The sequence below is a fragment of the Magallana gigas genome, chromosome 6 (genome assembly GCF_963853765.1).
Source record: "Magallana gigas chromosome 6, xbMagGiga1.1, whole genome shotgun sequence".
Lineage (NCBI taxonomy): Eukaryota > Metazoa > Mollusca > Bivalvia > Ostreida > Ostreidae > Magallana > Magallana gigas.
In genome coordinates this window covers 11,645,407-11,667,548 of record NC_088858.1, presented here as the reverse complement: position 1 = coordinate 11,667,548, position 22,142 = coordinate 11,645,407, and the positions used below count along the sequence as shown (strand labels likewise).

General features: G+C 33.5%; 4 protein-coding genes across 12 annotated transcripts in view; 2 read left to right on the top strand and 2 right to left on the bottom strand.

Annotated features, from left to right (window-relative positions):
* Positions 1-10,929, top strand: part of LOC105317808 (ras guanyl-releasing protein 3) — a 49,790-nt gene extending 38,861 nt beyond the window's left edge. For 6 of the 7 annotated variants that reach the window (XM_066088622.1, XM_034468179.2, XM_034468180.2 and 3 more), the window contains 5 exons: positions 149-287; positions 3,952-3,988; positions 4,652-4,756; positions 5,089-5,285; positions 7,307-10,929. In XM_066088622.1, the coding sequence (XP_065944694.1) occupies positions 149-287; positions 3,952-3,988; positions 4,652-4,756; positions 5,089-5,285; positions 7,307-7,477 (649 nt within the window). In that variant the 3' untranslated portion in view covers positions 7,478-10,929. Of the gene's footprint in view, positions 1-148; positions 288-3,951; positions 3,989-4,651; positions 4,757-5,088; positions 5,286-5,454; positions 5,481-7,306 lie in introns of all 7 variants that reach the window. The other variant, XM_020063027.3, reaches the window with a different exon arrangement.
* Positions 10,930-11,928: 999 nt separating this feature from the next.
* Positions 11,929-14,353, bottom strand: LOC105317805 (dynein regulatory complex protein 8). The gene is made up of 6 exons (XM_011414535.4): positions 14,273-14,353; positions 13,947-14,031; positions 12,833-12,905; positions 12,629-12,708; positions 12,392-12,501; positions 11,929-12,271 (listed from the first exon to the last, which is right to left on the bottom strand). The coding sequence occupies exons 1-6, from the start codon at positions 14,298-14,300 to the stop codon at positions 12,156-12,158; spliced, it is 492 nt and encodes a 163-aa protein (XP_011412837.1). The 5' UTR covers positions 14,301-14,353; the 3' UTR covers positions 11,929-12,155.
* A 147-nt stretch (positions 14,354-14,500) lies between these two features.
* LOC105317804 (protein PAXX) lies at positions 14,501-17,078 on the top strand. The gene is made up of 2 exons (XM_011414534.4): positions 14,501-14,835; positions 16,041-17,078. Exons 1-2 carry the CDS (start codon positions 14,606-14,608, stop codon positions 16,414-16,416), a joined length of 606 nt encoding a protein of 201 aa, XP_011412836.1. The 5' UTR covers positions 14,501-14,605; the 3' UTR covers positions 16,417-17,078.
* Positions 17,012-21,983, bottom strand: LOC105317803 (dicarboxylate carrier SLC25A8). 3 transcript variants are annotated; one of them, XM_011414533.4, is made up of 6 exons: positions 21,856-21,983; positions 19,948-20,156; positions 18,660-18,858; positions 18,288-18,497; positions 17,914-18,196; positions 17,012-17,813 (listed from the first exon to the last, which is right to left on the bottom strand). In XM_011414533.4, exons 2-6 carry the CDS (start codon positions 20,128-20,130, stop codon positions 17,639-17,641), a joined length of 1,050 nt encoding a protein of 349 aa, XP_011412835.3. In that variant the 5' UTR covers positions 20,131-20,156; positions 21,856-21,983; the 3' UTR covers positions 17,012-17,638. The 3 variants fall into 3 exon arrangements, with proteins under 3 accessions (XP_011412835.3, XP_011412834.3, XP_011412833.3); XM_011414532.4 differs by lacking the exon at positions 21,856-21,983 and adding an exon at positions 20,361-20,736; XM_011414531.4 differs by lacking the exon at positions 21,856-21,983 and adding an exon at positions 20,349-20,489.
* Between the last annotated feature and the right edge of the window lie 159 nt (positions 21,984-22,142).

The window sequence follows — 22,142 nt, the reverse complement described above, 5'->3', positions numbered from 1 at the left end:
GGTTTTTATTAACTTAACTTTTCTTGAATATCAGATGTTACATATGATAGAGGATTAAATTTTATAAAATTCAATGTCCCTTTATTTGTGTTGTAATTATTGTCATCAGATATCAAGATAAGAATTGATTTTAATCTTTTTTCACCAGAGATGGTATGATCAGCAAAGCAGAGATGAAGACCTACTTTTTCAAGGCTAATTGCCATGTGTTACAGAACAGTTTTAAGCATGAGTTCCATGAGACCACTTACTTGAAGCCTACATTCTGCACCCATTGCACGGGACTGGTGAGTTTTAGGCTTCAATTATTGTAGCTTTCTACAGAAATCCCTTATATTCAAGGGATATAACTAATTATTTATATCAGTGATCGTACCCTCTCTTCTTATTGACATAACTGGTTTTTTTTTTTTCATATTGAGGTATTATGTAACAATATACCTGGTACATGTGAACTGAAGTCAGAAGTGCATTGTGTTTTATATGCATATCATCTGTTGCAGTTTTTTTTTTTTTTACTCTGGATTAGTAACAGACTTTTTCGTTAGTAAGTGGGAAAGAAGATGTGTGTGTATAATTTACAATAAGATTGATCTCGCACGATGAATTCCAAAATTGATCCATGTGCAATCAGATTCAGAATTTTCCTTATTGTTAAACACATTCTCTCTTGTAAGGGGATGCTCCGCTTTATGGTGTACCCTTCTTAAGCTTCAATTTTGTAGTCCTGACGTGTATATCAAGCACAGAGCTTGCAAATATCTGGACTAAGAAGTGCACCTTACCCAACCGAACTGTGAGTCATACATGTCAGTGGGATGTCAGTTTGAAAACTCGGCCAGATGAGGGCTATGTGTGAGCGAGACACTGAGCTAGCCGAGTTAGTCGTATGTTTTTATATTCCCCACCGAGACAACTGTCTTATGTGGAGATGAATGGTTCAATATGATGTCTTTTGAGGCCTCTGAGGTGATTGATTTCTCAGGGGATATGAATGATATAGAACTAAATACATGTAATACTTAGATAATCAAGTTGTATTTTCCTTGTACTTTGAGCACTCGGTTGTAAGTACAAATGAATGCTTTAGATTAATTCTCCCCAACCCCCTACTCACTTATTTTTTGATCGGCTAGTGCAAAGATGTCATAGAAACATGCCATATTGATCACAAAGGCAACAGTTTGCAGTTTTATTAATTTTTTCCTAAAAGGGGGGGAGGGTAAACATTCTGTAACATGACAATAAGGCCAAGATAGATCAAATGTATGTTTCCTATTCCACCCTTTGAAAAAAAAGGGGTAGGTAGGTAGGGAAAACATTTTATTTTATTTCAACATTTTTTATTGTTTTCAATTTACAATAACTTCAACAAAATAATTAACATTGAGGTAAACCAGAGTTCATTTCTTTCTCTCTGATTAGTCTGTTAGGTAGATTGTGATGGAAGTTTTCAGTGAGAATTACAGTTTAACAAACACAAACTACAATTTTATATTGTTTGTTTTTAAAATCCTATATTAAGATATGTTACCTTCCAATATTGCACTCTGACAGCAACTGTCTTTAATGCCAAATATCTTTGCTGTAGTAAGATACTTCCAGAGTTGATGCACTTGATTTTTGTGCAAGAAGTGAATAAATTATTTTGGGTTGGCTCATAAATTTAAGGCTCAATTGGGGAACCGCAAACACAACATTTATTTATTTTGACCTAATTCATATGGTGTCTGGAAAGGGCCATTTGTGCTGGCAAGTTTGTGAAGATGCTAAACTGGTTTGAGCCTTAGGGAATGGCTATGTAAAGTTTACTTAGAATTGTATTCTATGATTAAAGAACATTCGGTATACTGGATAATGGCAGCAATACATCATTTCATAATCATTACATTTTTTTTTCTCTTGAACCACTTTTATAAGTATAGCATTTAATTACAATTGATACCTGGTTATACCCAGTAAATATCCTAGCTATCTCATGTGTGCCTTTAGGATGAAGTCTAAATTCTTAAAATGATGCTTTTCATTCTTACGTTTATTTATAAAGAACACTGGGAGGTCAACAAATTACCCTTCAGATCTATTTAAATTAAATATGATATTTATAAAGCTATAAATTATTATTTGGCTAAAAAAAAAAGATTCTATAAAATTTAGTTTTAATATTTGAATATTTAATTATGCATGTATTTTTTATATGCAGATTGAGCTCTTCTTCTCAAGGAGATTGATATTGCATAGAAATGGCAAAGACCATTCAGCCCTCTTAATGCTCTTAGAGTTAATAAACTGTTTTGATCTTTGTTTCTTTTTTTTGGGGGGGGGGGGGGGGGGTGATTGTTTAGACCAATGGGTTTCTCATTTGAACCTAGTGATTAGTGAAGAAGTTCTCATTGTGCTTTGTAAATCAATGTTCGCTTTAGCATCTCTTTTTTGATATCATTCCAAAAATAAACTAAATTACAAAGGTACCTTGTGTTAATTTACTCAGGAGACTTTTATTTTCCTGAGATATTGATCATCATTGATTTATATGTACTTCAATTGGTACGCACCTTTATCATTCAGTTACTTACATAATAAGGTAGTGAAGGTACATGTCAAGTTCATGAAACGCATCAAGCATTGGTTCAAAGCAGGGGGCATTTAAAGAGGAGAATGCCATCAGTGATGGGTATATATATAATCACAGTAATCCGAGGAGAATGTTGACAGCAGGTATTTACAGGTGTTTTATTCTGACCCCGCACAAAGCGGCGCACAGAGGCAGTCCAGGAGATTATGCAATCCGTGCATGTTTCAGGTAGCGAGTATTTAAACAACTTAACACTTTAATAACAGGCGGGGTAGAAAATTCATGAATGGGATGGGATTATAAAAGTTGTATTGATCTAGGAGTGCTGATCACTGTCTGTATATAGAGTTGAATTGGATAGAACTATTCAGGATACTGGGCTCTTGTTTTCCATGTGGTAAGTAAAACTGATAAATTAATTTCCAATCCCGGCCCATTGTTTTTCACAGACCTATGTATTCTGTGGATTTCAATTCAATTTGAAAAATTCAGTTTAACTTCTATTCTCTGAAATTTATTTTGTCATTCTTTTACCCTAAATTTGATCTATAGGATATAAGTTTAATAAAATCGTACAGTAACGTTTGGTTTAAATTTTGATACGCTTAGATGTTCTAAATATAGTTCGTCAAGACAGTTATAAATGTCGATTAATCTTGTTTTGAAAGTTTTACCTTTAATCCATCATGGGATTATGAGATATTCTAAACAAGTTTTGGAAGTGACTGATTGGATATAGTGTGGACGAGATCAGGTCGTGTTTATGTTTTCTTGTGGTAAAAGATGTGTAAGCTGATCAGTCTGCCATTGTTGTAGGGTGTTTAAACTCTGCAGGAAAGTGTTAGGAAATTGCTCTTCAATGCCACTGTCTGTGGAGCTGGCCCAGACATACCAGATATACTGTGTCAAAAGTCACAAAGGTATAGAGATCATGGCAACAGTTGGTAGCAGGTCTCTGAAGTTTAACTAAGTATGGAGTCGGAGAGGCAGGGGTAAGGAAAACTTGCTTTGTGCTGATAAGTGTGAACAAAAAATAGGGATTATTCATCAAATCTTGCATTGTCTTGATTGGTGTGAAAAAATGGGGCAAAACTTATCGAAATTGGTTTTTTAGCCTCCTGATCGAGATGATCACATTTGAATTGTGTCATGAGGTGTATAAAAGGATGGATAATATAACTCAATCAGATTGTGTTTTCAGGATTATCCTTGGGAATTCTGTCATGTCAACTGGTTGTGATGTCTCTATTTGTGGATGTGAATGTATACTTTAATTCTTATTCAATGGTGTCAGCAGACAAGTTAAGATTTCCTTAGAATTTATTTAAATATTTGATAGGATGAAAGAAATAATTTTTTTATATTTTATTTTTTAGTTATGGGGTTTAATCAAGCAAGGTTGGAAATGCAAAGGTAATGTAACTTTTATGATCAATATGCTCAGAAATGACTGTAATAGAAATTAGAATTTGAAGAATTTAAATTTCTTGGCATGTGTAGAGTTTTTTTTTTGCATTAACAGTAATTACACTGCAGTTTTTTATGGAGTCCCATCATGCTCTATAGTTTGTGTAGAATTCCGAATTTTAAAACAGGAAAAAAATTTGACATAACATATTTCTAAAAACTGCTGACATTGCACATATTTACCATTCAATCAAGTTTCAGTATAAGATTTTTAATGAATGGAATTTGAGGAATTTTAAAAACATTGGCTTGATAGAATTACTTTATTTATCTTGAGTCTTCAATGTCGCCATCTTGTGTGGTCTTTAATTAATTTGTCCATTCCATGATCATGATAACAAGTTCTTGCTGTTTTACATATTATGTACATGTATATGGATGGTTTATCGCAAAAGCACCTGTAGCAAGGCATACTGGTTTATGGCCAGCGTGTACTTTATTTACTGTATTTTAATTGAATTGACAAATATACCATACAGCCATAAAAATTTGGCTCCCAGCATTGTGTTCAATTTTATTTTGAAATTGATCAGAATCCATTAGTGTTATGAAGTCTGTGAGTTTTTGATTGTCTGACTGGTACAAGGATGAGATGTGTACGTGTTTCAGATTGTGGTATTAATGCTCATAAACATTGTAAGGACTTGGTTGTGATGGAGTGTCGAAACAAACAGCAGTCGGCCGGAAACAAGAGACCTGATGTAGTCCCAAATGGTCAGTGCAGCAGGACATATTATAGACGTATTGTTTCATGCTCAGGCAAAAAATTCTAATTTTGACTGTATTTTCGTTTTATATAGGATTCTGGCATATCAAAAATAATTTGTTAAGTCTTTTTTAGTAAATTTTAGAATAATTGCGAATAATTAATTTTTTGGAAAGATGATCAACTGATTTATTGTTCAATTTTTGTTAAAAAATGAATGAATAGTATTGATATTTATCAAATGCTTCTCACTGCTTGATTACCATCTAATTTACTTGTTATGCACTGGGCAAAAGATACAAGGCATCGATAAAACATATTTTATTTGTTCTGTTAACAGGTCCAACATCACACGAGGGTGGGACGTACACGGGGAGGAGAAAGGTATCACAGCGGCAGAAGCGGTCCCGTGTCAGTGTGGGTACTCAGACAGAGGACTTTTATTTCACGGACCCCCGGCGGACGAACATGAACGGGGATGAGGAGTATTACGAGGGTCAAGAAGACGTCTTCACTCGGCTGGCCCAAACTGAAGAGGTCAGTGTTCTTTTAGCTCTGGAGGATATTTCTAGGTTGGAAAAATCTATTTCAAATCAAAGAAATTAAATCGATGTTTAAAATTTGGAGGGGGAGCAAAAACATGGTTATTTCAACTTATGTGGGGTGTGGAGTAAAGCATTCCTCAATGTTTCTTGTTTGTCTTTAGTCTTCGACCAATCAGGAGGAAGTACAGTAAGTTGCCATGGTTACTCCCCTCTGTGATATCTGTGCTTGTATGTTTGTACTTCCCTCATCTCTTCATCTGATGTTGTTCATTTCATCATTTTATTGTAGCTTTAATATAAAACTTTTGAAATGGGTGAACAAAAAGCAAATACAACATCAAAGCAAAGTACATGAGTTATGAATGTAATGAATAATCCTGTGGATTTATACACTTGTAATGTTAAACAATTTAATGCTCTTTCTTCTCCTAACTCTATTACAAGATCTTTACTTTCAAACATATGTATGACTGATAACTTGAAAAAAAAGCTTTGCATGAAACTTGTATAAAAAAAATCTCTGACTTCATAAAGAAACAATGCTTATGAACTAATAATATTGGAATAGATAGACAACTTTTGAAATCTATTTTTGTATGCAATTTACAGTAATTTTTGATACAGATATTTTTTAAACTCAAGAATCTTCACCTATGATTTGAATTTTTTAAACTTTTATTCAACTATTCAGTTGTATGATGTTGTAATTTTATAAAATTATAAACACTTATGCACATATGTACATGTATTAGTGCTGTAGGAAATCCTGGATGTGTCCTGATTTATGTTGAGTTTAACAGTTCACATGTAGTAGTCTTGTTTTGTTGTGATAGGTATTAACCTGTAGCTTTATGGATATCTTAGTTTTAAATTTTAGTATTTTTCCTTTCAAAATACTGGTAATTTTGTTTTACCCATGCCTGTCAGAATGTTTCTTGGTGATTTTTTTATTCTGTCTATTGATGCATCAGTTTAAATTTGCTTAAAAATGTAAATTTAAGATAAATGAAAATCAAAACTATCGGTATAACTGTAAACCCATTTTATAAGAATGCTATACATGCAAAAATGTCTTCAAAATTTGTGAGTAGCCTCTGTTAAAAAAATTTATTATTGTTATGAAACATTGGTTTATTTATACATGAATGGATATTAATGAAATGTTTGCTTTTGAAAATTAAGGGTGCTTTCCATTAACGTTGCCATGCGGGTGATGTCATAGGAAAATGTTAACGTTAATAAAACAGTTGGCAATACCTCAGTAAGGATGATTGCAGCTTTGTTAAACTAATACTAATTGTAAAAAATATTCTCAATATTGTGGCTTGCAGTTTAAACATAATTCATTGTGGTAGAGACAATCAGAGTTATAGAAATTCCCATGTTGTAGATATGAAAACCTTGATGCCATATTGTTTCCTAAATGGCAATGGTTAAATTTGTTGCCGCAATCACCAGCCGGCAATGCACATCAGGCAGATCAGTGGTTAAGTCAACAATGATAAATCCGACAATGCTGGTTTAATGGAAAACACCCAAATTATTAACCTGCCATTCATGAATTAAAAAATACCAATATTTGGTTTACAGTCCTGACTGAGAAACTTGTGCATATGTAAACAATACGACATAATTAAGGCTAATGACAATTTTGTAAGCCAAGGGGAGAAAAACTAAATATAATATTGGTGTGCTGTTGCCACTAAAGTACTTGAAAAGAATGTAGCAATTACATAACAAATTATGAAATTGTTACCCTAAAATTATAACAGTGATGCTAAACTATGACTGAAGTAACAACTGATACATAATACCTACTACCAAGTACGTTGTACATGTACTAGTATGTAGGCATTTCTTTGTTTTTGTCCCATCAACTGCATACAAGATTTGAAACATAAATACACACACCATGATTTGAACCCTATGAAGCTTGATTCTGCTTCAGATATTGATATGACATTCAGGATGTACACTTTTAGTAAAATGTGTTCTTTTATATTTTTTCATTAGACCAGAGACAAGTTGATGGCTGAGAATGCTAAGCTAAAGGAACAGCTAGAAGCTAGCAATGAACAAAACACACTTCTGAGGTCTCACCTGGGCCTGATTCGTAAAAACACCATAGCTTTTATCCTGGAGCAGATGGATGCTCTCCACATACAGAGAGACACAGAGGTGTAGCCAGGCCGGTCCTAGCCTACACCCACCCAAATCCCTGATCCACCCCCTGTGTTCACACAGTGAATCATTAGTGATTATAGACATTCCAAAGCCTGTACACTACATCTATTTACCAGAGAGTGTGTGGCCAAGCAGCCGCATGGACGATCCTGATTTTATGTTATAGTGAAGCTTATAATTGTAATTTTTTGTTACGTGACGAAGAGGTGTGCTCACAAATATGACCGTACGTTGATGTTTATTCTGGTCAGAACTCTATTCCTTGGCTTATTCAACATTCCAGACAAAGCAAAAGATTTTATTGGCAAGGAGAGCTTTGACTGGATTTAACAGATCTGGACATTTGATAGCTGCAAAAACTGGGAGAGAAAGATCTCCATTGTTTCAAAGTGTGTTCTAAGTCAAACCATGATGTCTTTCAGATGCATTGTGAGTGTTAGGCAGATTTCATGTCCTGTGATTCTAAAATTCTTGGTATTTTGTTCACATTCTCCTAATGGTATCAGATCTGACAAAACTGCAGCATGTATTGGAGGATAGAGGAAAAGACTTGCTTGGACTGGTTCTCAGTTATACATCATTATACCCATAATCCTCAGGCGATGAATTAAGTGTTATTTACCTCCTAAGCTACCAGTGTTGTGCCATAAATACAATATCTCTACCACCACATTTAGTTCCCAAGTGTGGATAGAACCCACTCAAAACTGGAGATCTGATAAACAAAAAGGAAAACAGACTGCATTTTTAATCCGAATATGTATCTTAACCTTTTGGATCTGTATCGCCTCCTTACTTTGTGTTATTTACCAGAGTGTGACAACCCTGGGATCAATTAATATATTTTATTTTTTTCTGTTAATGATATGTTTGAAGGCCTTTATTTACAAAATCTTATGAACAATCAATTTATTTTTTTGTATGTTTATTTAACTTTATTTAATTTATGAATAATGTTCTGCATAGCACATGGCACATACCGGTATAGACTAACTAGATTGGCCATGCAGGTCCAGGATTGATATCCTGTTGGTCAGTTTCTGATTTATCAGAACAAAACATTTATAATCCTAAATTTATTCCAGATCAACTGTTCTTCCTTATGTGAGGGTGTAACAGTAATATATAAGGTTTTAAAGTTTACACAGGTCGTTAAAGGTTCATTTTTCCAGATTTTGCCAATTTTGGTGTTTAATGCTTGCATTTATTTATAAATTACTTACCAATGTCTTATATACCGGTAGATTCAATTCAAAGCTTACTCTAATTTACAATAACTATGTACAAGGATAGACTCTACAATAACTAAGGACAAAGATAGGCTATCAAATCTGTTTGGTGTCTAAATTGAAAGTAAAAGTGAATGCCAATCCTGTTAGTTTATATTTCTCTGATGCCTAAGATACAAGTGTATACCTAGTATATCTAAATCAAGCATCAGACAATATTCCAATTTATATCAAGTGACTTTTTTTATTATTATTCATTTTAAGTGCTTGGGTTGAATCACCCTTAATTTTTGTTTACCATTTACCAGGTATACAATCTGAGTTACCAAACTAAATGTTTAGAACTGAATGTTGTCACCTGACGAGCAACCTTAGTAGATTACCGGTGTCAACTACAGAAATTACAATCAAAAATCTGTTACACTGAATCTCTTTTTTTCTGCCTCTCTGATATTTCGTTCTTATTCTACGATTTTGTTACTTGTTGCTGATTTTTCTCTTTTCTTTGTTACTGTTGTTTTTTGGGAATTTTTTCTTACTTTGATAATTTACATATTTTAACTGTATTTAAATCTCTGTCTCTGTAGTTTAAACTGTATTTGGAAGACTATTGCAGTATTCAATTTTTTGTTCAAACAAATACCTGTATATGTATAATTACATGTACCGGTACCTAAGTATCACTTACATACTTTTGAGGGAAAAAAAAAATTCCATAAAATCAAATGCACACCCGCATAACAAAACCCATTATATTATAAATATCTGCTGTTCAAGATTTCAGAGATTAGTAAGAAATCTGCCCACTATTTATTACCTGTTACTAAAGATACAAACACTCGTAATTTATTCTCCAAACCACATAAAGAAACCATAGGACTGATATAAGAACTTGTATACCAGAAGCAGTTTAACAACTAGCATTTTGCAATGTTAATTTATTCAAGCCATGTTGGTCAAGAACTGTGGACCATGAACCATGAACTCACTGTAAGCGTATTATACTTGGCGTGTACTTATATTTGGTGCAAAGTTTTCAACAGGTTAGCATGGATATGATTAAGTGAATTCCTGAAAGTACCAATTTATCAATATATATGTTTGACATTTTGCGATGGTCTTGATTTAGTGAAAGCCACATTCCGCCAAGATACACAGTCAAATGTAATACGTTTACAGCACCGTCTTGTTAAGAAAAAATATGTAATGAAAATGGAGCCAAAACTAAACCTATTGCGGTGGTATACTTGAGGTGTTTACTGTGTGTGAAAGGACAACAAAATATATGTACATATCATCTTGTCACATAAATGGCACTGTGGATTGAGAGAATATGCAACAACAGAGTTATATTAGAACTATTCTAAGTATTATGTACATCTTATAAATTAACCAATATGGCATTGAGGAAATCAACCAATCTGTAGGTTTTTCTTAAATGAGGGATTATGTACATGTGATTTATTAAACTTCAGTACACAGTAATATTTTATATTAAGAAAGATATACGAGTACTTTTAAAAGTTGAATTTAGCTAATATATGTAGAATGAAAATTAAAAACATACAATATTTTGCCAGAAACATATTTTGAATTTTTAGATTAATATTACATGTGTAAATGTGGTGTTTAATTTCATCAACCCATTAAAAGGATGGAGAGAAATTTTGGGCTTAATTGATAAAGATAAAACATTTAAAAATTCGATTTTTTTTAATTTGGAAAATTAAATTTTTTTAAGAGAAGAGAGAAGTGGACAGGCTTTGCTTTCTGTCTATCCACTACATGGTTGATTTCCAACAGAGTGCATATATGTGTGTGTTCAAATTCAAGAGAGTCACATTCACTAGCCAATGGTTATTCAGATCCACTCTACTCCTCTTGGTCAGAAAAGATGCAAGTATATAGATCCATTCCTCCAGCGTCTATTGTTAAGAATGTTAGTATACAGAGAGAAAGACAAGCGAGTGTTAAATGTACGGCCTTTGGCCTTCAATTTCATTCACATTTACTCCAGGATACTATTATTTTTGTACTATTTTTCACAGTGTATGTGAAGCATCATGGGTGTTAACTGTCATAAAACACCACCATTTCATTATATTTCTTTCAATTGATATATTTATTCATTTTTCACTGGTGATCAAAACCATGTTAAACATTAAACATGACATGGATTCTGTTTGTTGTGAGAAAAGATCAATTAAACATTAAATATCCTTGTTTCTGATTGTTTTTTTCTTGTGACTTGCCAGATTGTGCACCTTGAATGCTGCAGTAATGAAGGTTATGGTACATGTATATTGTAAACAGGGAAATATTTGCCCCCTTTTTATTTTTTTCCCATTTCGCTCTTGTTGTCAGCAGGTGAATTTAAGACCAGGCGAATTCTTAAGTTTCAAATTATCTCTCTTTAAACACATCTGTGTCTTGGCAAACTTAAGATGGGGCAAATCTATTTGCAAGTGGGGAAGGGCGAAAATTACATGGGGTAAAAATAACCCTGTATACAGTACTTAATCATATAATTAGTTTAAAGATATCCTTTTTGTTTTATGCACATATTGTTTACCACCATTTGTTAACATAAGATTGTGCATTGCTGTGTGGAAAATGTTAGTCCCCATTACTAGTATACAAGCAAAAACAAGAACCACATTTTTAGGAAATATTGAAGATCGGGAAACTCCAAAACACCTTTAATTTGCATCCTTGACCCAATTAGAAATGGGGGTATATCTAATATACTTGAGACAGCTAGGGTCAGAGAAAATACTATCCCAATAACCAGCAATCAGTGGCTGTTTCCCTCTGAGTCTCTTAGAAGAAAGTGATGTATAATGATAGGTGAAATATGCTTCATAAAAGTACAAATAGGTAAACTTCTTCCTTTTAGGTTGGGACTGTTTTAAAACCCACTGAAGTGTCTCCATAAATTTACAATACAAATGTAGACATAAAAAATAATTTGTACATGCAATGATATGAAGTTAATTGTTGGCTGCACAACCCTGAAAAGTATATCTGTGGTAACACTCAATAGATGGTGAAATATTGTTCCTAAACAGGCTAAAACGGTATTAATCGGATAAGGCACTTACAGTAAGGCCAATTAAATATTATACACACAATTGACACATGGTTGGTCATACAATCACATGTTAGTTCTGCTCATTCACACCTACAGTACCTTGTTGCAAAGGAAAGAACAACACAACCACATAATTTACATATCACATGTACATTTATTTCTTCTCTTAAGTTTATTTACACCTAATTTGTAAATATCACAATTTTCTGTTTGGATATCTCAAAAAATCTAATAGAGAATTTGAAATAAAACATTAATCAAATAGTATCACAGATTCTATCTGCTGCTGGTTCTTTAAAATGTGTTTTTACCCCCACCCCACCCCACCCCTTTTCCACTTTGCTGCTTGTCTTGCACATTACACTTCCTCGACTGCCATCCTGGACACATACTCTTTATATAAAATTGTCCCTTTCTCTGGATCAACAGCAGCTGAGAGCATTTCTTCTAGTTCCTCTTGTTGGAATGGTTCACCTGAAATACAACATTCATTCTCTCAGTCATGTTTACCAGTACCAGTATTAATGTCAACTAACTTAACATTTAAAAAAGATGTAAATCTTTTTCCATATAAAGTAAAATCAGTGTATTTACCATCTTCTGTCATGTATTTAGCTAGTTCATCCTGTGTTAGATATCCCTTTCCATCTTGATCTAAAACTAAAAAGGCTTTCAGCAGAACATCTTCTGGTGATGGCTTATATCTAAAATGGACATAACAATGACTTAAAAATAAACAGCATAGATAATAAAAAATTATAAATTTTTTCCATCAGTTTACCAGGGGACAATACACGACTGCATACTAAGTGTTGAAAACCAAGACCCTACCTCCTTTCCATCAAAACTTTTGTCATCAATCCTAGAAATTTTTCAAATCTGATGTATCCTGCTTCATCCTCCTCTTCTATCTGTTAATTAATAAGAGTTGGATTTTTTTGTGTAAGAATTCAACACTTAACATTTATATACATGTATGATAAATAAGAAAATTTTCAAATCTGATCTTCTTTAGTCTAATTTTTGAATACCAACCTCTACCAACATATCTGTGAGCTCAGCTTCTGTGGGGCAACATCCCAATGAACGAATAATTGTACCAACTTCCCTGTTACACACAGTAAAAAGACGTATATTAATTGCAGTCATCCAATATTATAAAAGTGCTTACAATATTTTCTAATTTTCAATTAATTTAATGTGTATTTAAATTACTGTATTGCAACACATTCTATACAGTTTAGTCAAAAAATTAGAAAAATGCAAATCAACTTATCTTTGTGGTTACTATTTTGAAATTAAACATACCGGTACTAGTAATTAGGCTAATATGTTAAAACCATAAATATATAGGCTTGGTCACAATATTATTTGTGAATGCAAATGGTCTACTACCATAGAATGGTCAATTTGCAATCACTAAATAAATAGACACTAAAAACATCATAATCAACCTATGTTGACATTATTCCACAGTTAACATAGACTTCAGGTGGTATGGGGCACCTCCATGTTGTGACCTACTATTTATCGAAATAAACAATAAAATCAATTTTAATTTTATAAATAATTTCTTTTCTGTAATTGTCTTTTAGCAGTGTAGGGCAGTGGGTTAGAGGTTTCACTACGAATCCGTAAATCCCTCTGGGGATTTTAAAATTTTTTCCTTTCCCAAAAATTTTAAAATGTATTTTAAGGTGAAAAATTGTAAAATTTGAAAATTATGAATCGGTGAAAGTATTTTGATTATAATGTACTTTAATACATATTAATATTGACAGATGTCCCATACCAACTTACAGCTGACATGGATTCATAAATATATGCATTATTCCCCTTTCATATCTTATTTCTGCTGTTATGCTTATTGCTACATATACCTCCCATATAAATTCATAATCACTTTTCATGATTCACCATAGCTAGATTTGGTTTGAACTTATTTTATTGTACCAGTAATATAAATACTGGTACAATGAGATTGAGCACAATTAAATTCTATGAAAAACAAAACAGACTGAAATCCAGGTACACATATTTCATAAACAATGTAACATACAATGTACATGTAATTTATATGAACATATATTAATTACTATACTTTAATTATCATGTTAAACGAAAGAAATATTGAATTATTTGCACGTACCTGACATCAACTGTTTTATTGTTTTCATTATCAAATATTTCAAATGCCTCGGTTATTCTCTTGTGAATATCAGCAATAAGGGAATCTGAGGAAAAAAAATTCTTGAAGAATCATTCTATTAAAATGAGCGCAGCTACATGTATATGGTCTGCAAACTCATAAATTAAGCAACAACATTTCATAAAATATACCACATCTGCGAAGATTTATCCATAAGATTCTAACATTTTCTTTCAGTACATTGTATATTGCCAAATCCTATATTTGTTTTAACGTATATAGTTTGATAAATCAAAGAAAGACAGAAAAAAAATCATAGCATTTACCAGCATTTTCTTTCGATTCGTCAGCCATGTTGTTTACAGTGGTAACTAAATAAGAACACGGATCCTAAATTGCCAATACGAATATAATGTTTTTTTAACTTCATGCTTCCATATGTCATCTGTTATATTTATTATAATCAAACTAATTTAGATTGTTTGGTCTTATTTACTTTGGTTTGTCTAAATGCTTAGGAAAAAATAAAATCCTTTTCGTTTTGATATATACACGTATTATAAATATTAAAATGGCCGCCTCCATGTCAGTAAAAGAAAAGTAAACAGTAAACGAAGTTATTGTGATTTTATTCTCATACGTGAGTCGTATTTACAAAAATGTCGTCTTTTAAGGATAGTATTTTAGAAGCAAAAGTTGGTAATTTACACAGATTGATAGAAAATGGACGTCAAAAGTTTCTTATCTTTACCAAAATGGGAAAGAGTTTTTCCCTAAACGCCACGGATGGTATTGATGTTTGGCGACTGGATATGGACGAAAAAGAGTTAGAGTCGCTAAGAGAGTTGTCTGAAACGTCATCAAATGAGGCTTTTCTTCTTAAAATTAGGTAAATGCAAACCATAGAGCAAGTTCACCCGAGTCTAGCTGCAGGCCTATAGCTCCCGGTCTAAAACTGTAGCTCCCAGGTCGTCCATCCGAATTTTTTCAGACCGGGAGCTACAGTCCTGCAGCTAATCCGAGTCAGAAGTGTAGCTCCACGGGAACAGCATGTCAGATCAAGGCAAAGAAGCAAGTACCATCGAGGGCTCCAAGAAGCAGCTAATTAACACCATGGCTGCCTCGTACAACCCTTAGAAACCTGCAGAATTTTGGTTTTTTAATTAGTATTTAACTTGTAAATAAAAGGCTTTTAGCTGTTTTCGACCTGTTAAATACACTCGATATCGAGGTCAGCACAGGAAAAGAAGAAGAATTCAGGGTTGATGGATAATGTAGCTACAGTTCCTTTAATAATAAAAACTGTATATTTATTGCGCACTAAAAATTGCACACAATTTAGGACGTATTAAACCAATAAAGGAATGTTTTCTGAGTAAATTTTAATCCCCAAAAAATTCCTGAGACATATTACTTTAAATGCTTTACGTCACTTCCCTCTGAATATCTTTTAAACACTCCCACCAGCCCAGTAAAGTGAAACGGTTGGGTTTGTTGGCAGCTCTTGATTCTGAAGTGAATTAAACAATCTTCACTGTCCGAGGTGGGTTAGGGTATTTAATAAAACGTTTGAGGCACGTAAAAAGTAAATGGGTGAACCAGTAGTAAAATGTCTCAAGAATTTTTTTATATTAAAATATTTCATAGAATATAGTTTTATATTTGTTGAAGAAGTCCAAAACAGTGTGCAACTTTTTGCAAGCAATAAATATACTGTTTGTATTTATGGAACTGTAGCTCCATGGTCAATCAACCAATATTTCCCGTGGAGCTACATTTCTGCATGAACATCTGACTTGCATGTATTTAGGAGTTCTTACATGTATAGTATAAAACTTCATATGGATAAGGTTTTCCAATTTATTTACCTTGTAAATGTACATATAGTTAATATTGATATATTGTCATTTCTTGAAAACTTCATTTTAATATTAATGTCTTTGAAGTAAAAAACAAACATACTTGGTATACTATTTGTTTCTAAGAATCAACATCAGTAAGAGTCATATTCTGATTTACAGATAATGGATATTTGTGTTACATGTAGAACCTAAAAACTCTATACATCAATAAATTTTGTATAATATTTTGCAGGAAGGGATTTACAGATGGAGATCTTTCTGTGGCATTAATAGGAAATAGAATAACTTTAACGATTGGCAAAGGTCCAAGTGCATTGACCTTTGACTTATATGAGTGCAAAGCTGTTGAGAAGAGAACAGAACTGCAGGATTTATTGTTTCGATTGGCCTCATCATCTACAAAACTTGAAGGTGAACTTGCAGCAGCTAACAAAACAATAGAGAACTTGAAATCTCAGACAGCAAATGCTAGTGCTGGAGCTTCAGCCATGGATTTTGGTTCAAAACGGGAGTCTCGTGCAAAACCCATGCCAAAGAAAGTAGGCATGAGTGTGATCAATCCTGGCAGCAAAAAGAGGAAGGCTGCAACAGGAATCGAGTTTGACTGATCACACTGGTTACTTAGTCCTTCAACTTCAGACAGGTGGAGCTTGATTGTTAGAAGTAGAAGACATTGAAGGATTAGTTCCCTAGTTTTTCTCGTTGGTTCACTGGCAGGTGATAGCTTTTCAGAGCTTTTCATCAGCAGTACAAGACTTACAGGTTGTTGGCAGCTAATCCTACAATAACACACACATTTATTGATTTGTTATCTCAAAATTCACAATTAGCTAGTTTTAGAGCATTCATCAGTTGAACCAAATCTTTGTTTTTGATATATTCTGGTTAAGGAAACTGTTGGAAAAAAAAGATCAGAAAATAAGAAATTTTGATGATAGGACATATTTTCATAGCTTAAAAAGATATAAATGTACATTTACTTCAATATTTCATCAGAGTTGTTGGATGAAAGACTCTATTACATGCATGGTTGATACATATTTAAGAATCACTTTCTCAGTGGCTTGATGACACATGCATTTTTTTTATACAATTGTCTTGGTTTATGATAAATTTACCATGCTTATATGTAGTAAATATTTGCCATAATTTTATTGTTGTGGTTATGAAAAGAGGAAAAGAAGGAACAGAACAATACTATGGTTATAACTGTTGAATGTTTTTATTATAAGCAATGTCAAAAAAACCTCAATATAGACAATTAATCATTTGTCAATCTTCAACTGTTCAATGAAAATACTTTAAAAGAACATTTCAATTTAAACAATATTTAAAAAAGCCATTTTTGTGCAATAAATGCAATAAATATACAGTAAACATAATCCCTGTCTATAAGAGATAAAACTGTATGCATTGCATAGAAATACAAACACCCCATAGGGTCCATACACAGAATATCACTCTAAAATGATACAGAAATCACTGGGTATTGAATAAAGATCTAACAGTGCCAGATTCAAGTTTACCTGAGTTAAAATGGGGGGGGGGGGGGCTGAGACAGGCTTCATTACATGAAAAGGAACACGTTTTTTGGCTCAATATAGAATTTAAGACATAAGAAATAACATTTATTTGGCCTCTCAACTTCCCCCTGGATCTGACACTGTATAAGTGAATTGAACAAAGTAACCCCTCCTGACATAATGTACAGTATGAAAGTGAAATAAGTGGTGAAAAAGCAGATAAAATATATTATTCATGTACATATAAACAACCTTTAATCAGCAGACTTATTGTTATAAAAATAAAAGAACTTTTCTATTTATAGCACTATTTAACAGATGCATGCTTTTCTTTGAATAGAATGTGTTTTGCTGCTCTTTCAACATTCTCTTGTGGGGAAAATCTGTGTACCGAATCAGGTTGCATGATAATTTTCATTTGTTCGTAACTCAGGAACATCAGTACATTCCATGTTCCGATCCGTAGAAGTGCAGGTACAAATCTAAAAGTAAACAAATAGGTATATTACTTATAACTTTGCTATCAGGATTTACATATTCAGTTATTATATCTATCGTGAATTTTTCTTTAACAATTCTCACCCTTTATAAAATCCTGCAAACCCCAACTCCCGCCATAGAACCGTAGTGCAGTGTAAGACGCCTTTGTATTGGGAAGGCATAGAGTTCATAAAACGTGTTTTAACCACATCGACAGGCGATGCCAACACTGTGCCACAAAACCCGGCGGCGAAGGCCGACACCAGGTGACAGGGAGTTCCATTGGACATTATGTTACTGTGTATAAGATGATCTTTGATGATGTCATAGGTCACCACCTCCCCTATATTGACGATTCCATTCCGTGTCATATTTGGTAAACAACCTAAAACGGATGAAAAAATATTAACACATTTATTATACATGAATGTAAGAAAGAGAGATTGAGAGAGAGAGAGAGAGAGATTTGCAATAACCTCGCCAAAGTCCTTTCATTCCCTCCTTGGTGAATATATTTTTGTAAGCATCTGTAGAGTTAGCATAGCGACCAAGGTTGTTGCCGAACTGAGCCTGCATGCGGACCTTGACGACATCCGTCGGGTGTGCGACCGCCACGGCCAATATCCCCGTGGTACTTCCCGCCAAAACCCGGACAAATACCGGCGTCTTGGTGGGCCTATTATCTTCTGTCGAAAGAGAGAAAAAAACATTTTATTGATATTTTCATATCGTGATATCAAACATCTTTAGAAGGTGAAAACATAATTTTTGCAGAAAAGTGGACTAGCATAGCCTTCAAATATTCATTTCTTTGGAAAAAAAGTTGAGGATAGACCTGATGAAATTACCACTAAATATCAGACTGGAATACATATCCTTCACATCATCATAACAGCCCAGTTTTATGGTAGAAAATGCAAGTTGCCTCTGTAAGCCCGGTATTAGTCCTTTGTACAACCCACCGACTCCCTCCTCGCTGAATATAGTGAAAATGGTCCGGAATATACCGGAATACTTGCTGGGAGCCCCGCCAACATTTCCTTGTACCTACCAAAGACATGCAGAAAATGAAATGAGGCAAATTTTATTGTCTATAAGATAACTTTATAATTCTTTCTATTTAATTTCAGTTTCGGATACCCCTTTTTTCTATACTAAGAAAGAACGAGACAATATCTTAATAAGAAATTAAAACAGTGTCAGAGCACGAACATCTATAATTCTAAATTTTCCACAAATTAAATTCCGCAATTAAACTCCAATCACAAAATTATTCAGTCTGATTAAAAGCAGACCTTCTCCCTTATATTTGGCGACACGGGGAGGGGGGGTCGACTTTGATCCCACGACCTAGATCACAAGCTGACGCTGGGTTTTATCTTTAAGACGGAATGATACAATCACATTTATTCTAATACCTATATTCTAAGATATACATCACTATCCCCACAATCACTTTTAAAAGTCGACCATTGTCCTTACCCACCCTACCCAACTTGCGTGAATAAAATACATGTGCAAACATTGAGTGATATACGAATAATGATTACCCCCCTTTTCGTGTCTCAAAACTAGAACATAAAATTAAAATATCTGTGTGTTATGTTAATTATTCTTAATTCTTAATTAAACTAAAATACGTTAACGACAACTTTAACTATTTTTAAAATTTGAAAAATAATTTTTATACTAGAGGGAGAAAATGGAAATGGTAATATTTGATTTTTTGCGACTTTTCAATGTTTACGATGTTCCTATGCACTCTTAACGTTATAGATTTTTTTGCTGATTCGAATCCCTTTAATCTGTGGAGATTGAAAGGTCGTGTAACACATGTACTAGAGGGGGTCAATGATCGAAGTGTTTATGAAAAGCAAGGTTAAGCATAGCGTATATATAACATAATATTGTGTGTTGAGCGCCTTATCGTGATTTCGTCATCCAGTACCAGTATATATATTTAGATTGAGAGAGTTTGCAAAATTTGAAAGAAACCAAATCGATTATTTAGTCAACAGATATAAGAAAAAAGAAAAGATCAATTAATTTTTAAATATTGTTTATAGATGTACGGTAAATGTAAAAAAAATAAAATACACTTTAAAAAGAATTTAGTATGGGAATATTGTAACCTACCTGTAGTCGGACTTTGGTTGTATCGAGAGGAAACGTGACCACATCGGCCAAGCAGGCCCCCGTCCCGGCGCTGACCAACTTGACCCAGAAGGGGGCGTCAGTTTTGGCCACCTTGACCCCAAGGGCCGGCTCGGGGCGCAGGGCCGGGGGTCGTGTTGATGTCTCCGTCATCCGCTCATTCATATGAATTCCATTCTATGGTCAAGTTTCTAAATACAAATTTAACTAATCTGTAGAGAATCTTGATTAGAACGACTAAAATCAACCAAAAAAGAGAACAAAACAAAAAACAATAATTTTTTTTAAATCAACCAAAAAAACCCAACAAAAACAAAAAAGTCATCCCATCCCCTCCTAAAAATAAAGAAGTTTAACTTACAACAAAATTATTGATAATTTACCTATATACATACGAAGTTCTGTTGAAACATTTCTGAAATTAATCCCAGACGAACAGTAAGAAACCTTAAACTATAATCAGGCGACTATATGGACCGAGCGAATCATGGTTCGTTGGATGAACTTACGATTGACCTTCCACGCAAAATAAAAACAAACTGACTCAATCATTGTCCGCGCTCGGCTAACCCCGCCAGTACTAACTAGATCCTTTCACAAAATACCAGCTGATCAGCTGTTTCTTTGCGCCTACGGAGACCAAGACGGGCCATACATAACGTAATTTCCACATGAAGGCACATAATGATCCATCACCACAGGGATCCCAACTAATTCCTTAATTTTGATTTTCCATAAGGTATCGATATCTTTTCCCGTACAAAAAAGTGTTTGGTATTCCATAATGATATAAACCTAGAGAGCATTGCAAAAAAATTAAAATAAAATAAAATAAGAGTTTTTGAAGACAGTTATGAGTACAATGACCAGAAAGGAACATCTAGAGGTACAAGGTAAAGACAGAGAAAACAAACGTGTGTCACAAGTCAGTGTGTTCCTTTGTTTTCAAAGATGCCAAAACTTTATCGATCGATCGATCTTGAAATCGTCCACGAAGAGTACATTTCGAAAGAATGTGAGCTTAGGCATTATAAAAAATATATATTGTAGGATAGGATTTTATAATTTTAAGCAAATGGATGAAAGTCATTTTGCTCGTTTGTGATTCGGTCTGTTGTTCAATTTGCTCTAAATATTGCCGTTAATTAATCTTTAAATAAAGAAAATGGTTAGATTTGTATTTGTTAAAGAACTATTATTTATAGATACAATCTCAAATTCTTATTAATTTCTATTTAAAAAATGTTCCAATATTTTTATTAAGATCGCTGAAGCTAAATGGAGTGCTCCATCACGCCATTAGTACTGAAATTTTTAAAGATTCTTTACGGCTTCCGTAGTGTTTTTGGTCAATGAAGTGACGGTGCAGGTGTAAATGACCCCCACCCCCCTACCGAGCAAAGACTCGAATGAACCAGATAAATGTGAGGGATTAATTGTCCAGTATTTTTCTCGTATCTTCTGAAGAACATTGTTTGCATCTAAACAAAAATGAAACCATCAGAAAAAATGGTAATTTGCGTCTTTCTTCATGTTTTTGCGTTATTTTTCAATATCATTTAGCTACCAGCTAGGTTAGTTAACAAAACAAATGTTCGCGTAAAAATATATTTGCTAAATTAAGTAAAGAACAAAATAATAGTTATACATGTAATTGTAATTACCATCGTTTATTATATATAAGTAATTGTTCGCAGAACTGACTTCACTCTACGTTATAAAGGATGCAGGTATGAAAATTTACGGGGTGTGTGATTTTTTTTTCTTCAATCGATATATCGAAAATGAATATTTCAATTGAACAAAATACAAAATGATAAACGTTGAAAATCATGTTAAGAACATAAACAGTTCCTAAGGCTTGTAAGTTTGGTTTTTATTTTACATTACCTTGCATGGTCTCTCTATCCAAGTAAACAGTGTAAATAATCTTGTTTTCGTTTGTCATCGCTTTATACGGAATCTTACCGATAATGTCATTGTGACGTCACACTACGGACAGAGTAGCCCGCAGAACATAATGACTGAGAAGCGACCTTTTGGAACATCTTTTGGGGGATATATTTATTGCTGGCATAATAAATAGTAATCGATCGACTTTGGAATCTATATATCATCTGAATGTAAATACTTAGGTTATATATTTTACTATGTAGAAGTCCCTATCCCATGTATTG

Excerpts from the sequence above, each read along its gene's own strand:
- LOC105317805 (XM_011414535.4), bottom strand. The coding sequence starts at position 14,300 with ATGGCTGACGAATCGAAAGAAAATGCTG. Across the intron at positions 12,906-13,946 it reads AATAAAACAGTTGATGTCAG|GGAAGTTGGTACAATTATTC; the intron begins GTACGTGCAAAT and ends TGTGTGTAACAG. Across the intron at positions 12,709-12,832 it reads TCACAGATATGTTGGTAGAG|ATAGAAGAGGAGGATGAAGC; the intron begins GTTGGTATTCAA and ends ATTAATTAACAG.
- LOC105317803 (XM_011414533.4), bottom strand. The coding sequence starts at position 20,130 with ATGAATGAGCGGATGACGGAGACATCAACACGACCCCCGGCCCTGCGC. Across the intron at positions 18,859-19,947 it reads CAACCAAAGTCCGACTACAG|GTACAAGGAAATGTTGGCGG; the intron begins GTAGGTTACAAT and ends TGTCTTTGGTAG. Across the intron at positions 18,197-18,287 it reads AATGAAAGGACTTTGGCGAG|GTTGTTTACCAAATATGACA; the intron begins GTTATTGCAAAT and ends CATCCGTTTTAG.
- LOC105317804 (XM_011414534.4), top strand. The coding sequence starts at position 14,606 with ATGTCGTCTTTTAAGGATAGTATTTTAGAAGCAAAAGTTGGTAATTTA. Across the intron at positions 14,836-16,040 it reads GCTTTTCTTCTTAAAATTAG|GAAGGGATTTACAGATGGAG; the intron begins GTAAATGCAAAC and ends AATATTTTGCAG.